This window comes from Otolemur garnettii, unplaced genomic scaffold (assembly GCF_000181295.1).
Source record: "Otolemur garnettii isolate 467f Iridium unplaced genomic scaffold, OtoGar3 scaffold00091, whole genome shotgun sequence".
NCBI classification, from domain to species: domain Eukaryota; kingdom Metazoa; phylum Chordata; class Mammalia; order Primates; family Galagidae; genus Otolemur; species Otolemur garnettii.
This window is the reverse complement of record NW_003852486.1, coordinates 5,741,349-5,745,394: the sequence shown is the minus strand read 5'-3', so window position 1 is coordinate 5,745,394 and position 4,046 is coordinate 5,741,349. Positions and strand designations below refer to the sequence as shown.

Genomic DNA, 4,046 nt, shown 5'->3' with positions numbered 1-4,046 from the left:
AAACATCAAGCAGATTAAAGAAAGAGTGATAAGTATAGTCAGTAAAGACTGAGAGATCTGAAAAAGGAGCAAGCCACTGGGCTCTGTGGGAACTATGAGTACTAACGACCCCAGGAAGAGGAAGCAGCAATACAAAGGCCTTCCCTGTCCCTGGGAGGAGGTCATCTGCAGCACTGGGCAGCAAGCGCAGGAGGGGGAGTTGGAGGGAAGGGAGCATGTGTGCAGGAGGGATGACAGTTGGCCCAGACCATGTAAGTCCTTATAGGTGAGAGTAAGAATTTTGAATTTTAACTTAAACATGATATGGAACCATTGGAGGCTTTGGAGCAGGGGTTTGAGCTGACTTAATGTTATGTTTTATTTATTTTATTTCACTAATTATTTTTGTTTTGGCTGGGGCCGGGCTTGAACCTGCCGCCCCTGGTATATGGGGCCAGTGCCCTTCTCCTTGAGCCAGAGGCGCCGCCCTGACTTAATGTTTTTAAAGGGTCATTCTTACTGCTTTGTGGATAATGAAGTATGAGGGGAGGGGTAGCCATGGTGGACCTGCTGTAGGCTACAGCAGTAACCAGCTGAGCATGATGTGGCTTGGAGTAGCATGAAAGGTAGTCGGATTCCAGAGGCAATTTAAGGATGAAGCTAACAGATTGCATGTGTGGTCTGAGGAGGAGAGAGAGAGAGATAAATCAAGATTGTTTGTGGGCTCGGTGCCTGTAGTACAGTGGTCACAGTGCCAGCCACATACATAGAGGCTGGTAAGTTTGAACCCAGCCTGAGCCAGCTAAACAATGACAATTGCAACAAAAAATAGCTGGGCGTTGTGTCCGGCACCTGTCGACCCAGCTACTTGGGAGGCTGAGGCAAGAGAACTGCTTGAGCCCAAGAGTTGGAGGTTGCTGTGAGCTATGACGCTATGGCACCCTACCAAGGGCCATACACTGAGACTCTGTCTCAAAAAAAAAAAGATTGTTTGGGGGCTTTTAGTTAGAGTGACATGGGCTAGACTTGGAGTGGAGGAATCGTAGTCTACTTTTGACCATGTTATACTTGAGATGCCTGTCAGATGTTGACAGTGCTCACAAAGGTGGTAGCTAAAGCAGCAGGTCTGGAGTTTGGGGGGAGTGCTCGAAAGTAAATTTGTAGACAGGCATTTGGGGATTGAGCAGGGAGAGAGGGAAGCCAGACCTAACTTAAGGACAAGCCCGGGGGCGTCAGGGCTGGCCTTCTGTCTGCCTGTGATTCTCCAAGCCATCAGCTTCTGTCCACCCCCAGGAAATGCCCAGAACACCCTGGCCCAGCCTACAGTGTGGCTGACCATAGTGCTCACCACGGTTGTCTGCATCATGCCCGTGGTTGCCTTTCGGTTTCTCAGGCTCCACCTGAAGCCAGATCTCTCTGACACGGTAAGAAGCCACCTGTCTGCTTGGGGTTGGGGGGAAAGGGCATGAAAAGGCTCTGGGTGAACATAGTGCGGCTGTCTCTGGGCTGTGTGTTGGTGGTAGTCATGTCCTCCTTGTGTGGCTGAGGAGGAGAAAGAGATGAATCAAGATTGTTTGTGGGGGCTCGGAGCATGTGCTCAGTGGTTAGGGGCACTGGTCACATACACCAGGGCTGGCAGGTTCAAACCCAGCCCGGGCCTGCTAAACAACAGTGACAACTACAACTAAAAAATAGCTGGGTGTTGTGGTGGGCACCTGTAGTCCTAGTTACTTGGGAGGCTGAGGCAAGAGAATTGTTTAAGCCTTAACAGTTTGAGGTTGCTGTGAGCTGTGATGCCACAGTACTCAACCAAGGGCAACATAGTGAGACTCTGGCTGGAAAAAAAAAAAAAAGATTGCTTGTGCTATTTGATGCCACCATGCTAATGGAGGGTCTGACCTGCCCCTCTCCAGGTCCGCTACAGCCAGCTGGTGAGGAAAAAGCAGAAAGCCCAGCACCGCTGCCTGCGGCGGGTAGGCCGCACAGGCTCCCGGCGTTCGGGGTACGCCTTCTCCCACCAGGAGGGCTTCGGGGAGCTCATCATGTCAGGGAAGAACATGCGTCTCAGCTCCCTGGCACTGTCTAGCTTCTCCGCCCGCCCTAGCTCCAGCTGGATCGAGAGCCTGCGCAGGAAAAAGAGTGATGGCGCCAGTAGCCCTAGCAGCGTGGCTGACAAGCCCCTCAAGGGGTGAAGGCTCAGACCAGTCGCCTGTGCTGCTGACCAGAGTATGCAGGGCTGCTGGTCACTGAGGGAACGGTTTTAGAACTGCTGGTCCTCACCTTTTGCCTCCTGTCTCCCTGGCAGGTACTGTCCTGCAGTTCCCACGAGGAGTGGCTCAGGGTCTTGCTACCAGCTGGAGAGGTGGAGAGAGCAGGCCCAGAGGCAGAGCAGGGGCTGGGCACTAGGAACCAGCTCCAGAAGGGGGATCAGATGTGGAACCAAAAATAAGAAGAAACTGAGATTGGGTCTGCCCTGTCCTGCCTGAGAGCCCACAGGGAGACAATGATCTCTGTATTTTTTTACTCCTAATCCCCAGAGGGGCCCTAGCCCCTCTGTTCCTGAATTACATGAGAATGTATCATGCCGGGAAGCCAGAGACCTGCTGGGGCCCCTGGGCCCCTCACGTTGTGTATGTCTCTCCTTGGTTTGTGTTGTGTCCAGTTTGATTTTGTCTCTCTTTTTTTTTTTTTTGAGACAGAGCCTCAAGCTACTATCCTGGGTAGAGTGCTGTGGCATCACAGCTCAAAGCAACTTCAAACTCCTGGGCTTAAGTGATTCTCTTGCCTCAGCCTCCCCAGTAGCTGGGACTATAGGCACCCGCCACAACGCCCAGCTATTTTTTGGTTGTAGTTGTCATTGTTGTTTGGCAGGCCTAGGCTGGATTTGAACCCACCAGGTCTGGTGTATGTGGCTGGCACCTTAGCCATTTGAGCTACAGGCGCCACCTTGATTTTGTCTCTTATTTGGCAAGCAGAGGAGGCCTTTTTGTGACTTTTATGTTGTGGTTTGTGTCTTAACTCCCCTGGAAAGAGGAGGCTGGCAACACAGGGACACCCTGGCCCGGCTGGATATAGAGTGGTTTGGGAGGAGCCACCTCCCTTGGGTGTCCTTTCCTGGGACACAGGGGCTGAACTTTGGCCAGAAGAGGGTGTCAAGGGAGTATGAAGGATGGTTTGGTCCTGTCTCCTTCCTCACCTTGAGAGTAAAATGCTACCATCTGCCCCCAATACACACTTACATCAATTCCTAGATTTCATAAGTCCCGCTGGTATTGGGCTGGACCCTAGGAAAGGGGCCTCGTCATTCTCAGTGAGCTAAAACTGGGTATGAAATTTGGTCCTGGAAACAAAAGTTTTTTCTCTTTTTAAATTTAGTTCATTAGCAGACTCTCCCCTTTGCCTAGCCCCTTCTGGTGCTTCCTTGCACCTATACCCCAAGACCCTAAGGTGGCTGCAATGGGGAGCTAGCTGCTCCCTCTTCCCCTCCAGGCCCAGCATCTGGGCTGGTGATGGTGAAAGAGGAGGAGGAGGAAGGTGAGGCTGGGCCAGAGACTGCCTAATCAGTGCCTGGCCTGTTCTGGACAAGACTCAGTGGGAGCCCCAGCACAGCCTGTCCCTTTTCTTCACCCTCTACACCTCTGAAGCTATTCCCTACATTAGGCATTTTCCAGTTAGTTGCTGCCTGATCAGCCTTGAGAAGAATCTTTTCCTCTTCTTTGGTAGTTGGGGTGAGGGGCACTTCAGGAGCAGTGTGGACCTGGGAATGGGGTATGGGGACTCTGTGTGCTCCATGTGGAAGCCCCAGAGAGCTGGAGGGGCACAGTGGGTGGGAGTGGGGCAGGTAGGGGAGGGGAAGTCTTGGCAGGGAAATCCCTTTGGCCACACAGTTTACAAACCTAGTATTGTCTGTCTGTGTGTCTCTCAAGGTGAGAGTCTGATTTTTATACCAAAGAGGAAATGATTTTTTTTCATATTTGGTTTGTCTATATTATATAAATATATATATACAGTTATATTATATATATATATATATATATATTATTTTTTGGTTCTCTCTCGTTTTATAG

The 4,046-nt window shown here is 51.1% G+C and overlaps 1 protein-coding gene across 1 annotated transcript in view; it reads left to right on the top strand.

Annotated features, from left to right (window-relative positions):
* ATP8B2 (ATPase phospholipid transporting 8B2) overlaps positions 1 to 2,425 on the top strand; it is a 26,823-nt gene extending 24,398 nt beyond the window's left edge. The window contains exons 26-27 of the mRNA XM_023516378.1: positions 1,273 to 1,403; positions 1,893 to 2,425. Coding sequence (XP_023372146.1) covers positions 1,273 to 1,403; positions 1,893 to 2,171 — 410 coding nt within the window. The 3' untranslated portion in view covers positions 2,172 to 2,425. The remainder of the gene's footprint in view (positions 1 to 1,272; positions 1,404 to 1,892) is intronic.
* The last annotated feature ends 1,621 nt before the right edge of the window (positions 2,426 to 4,046 follow it).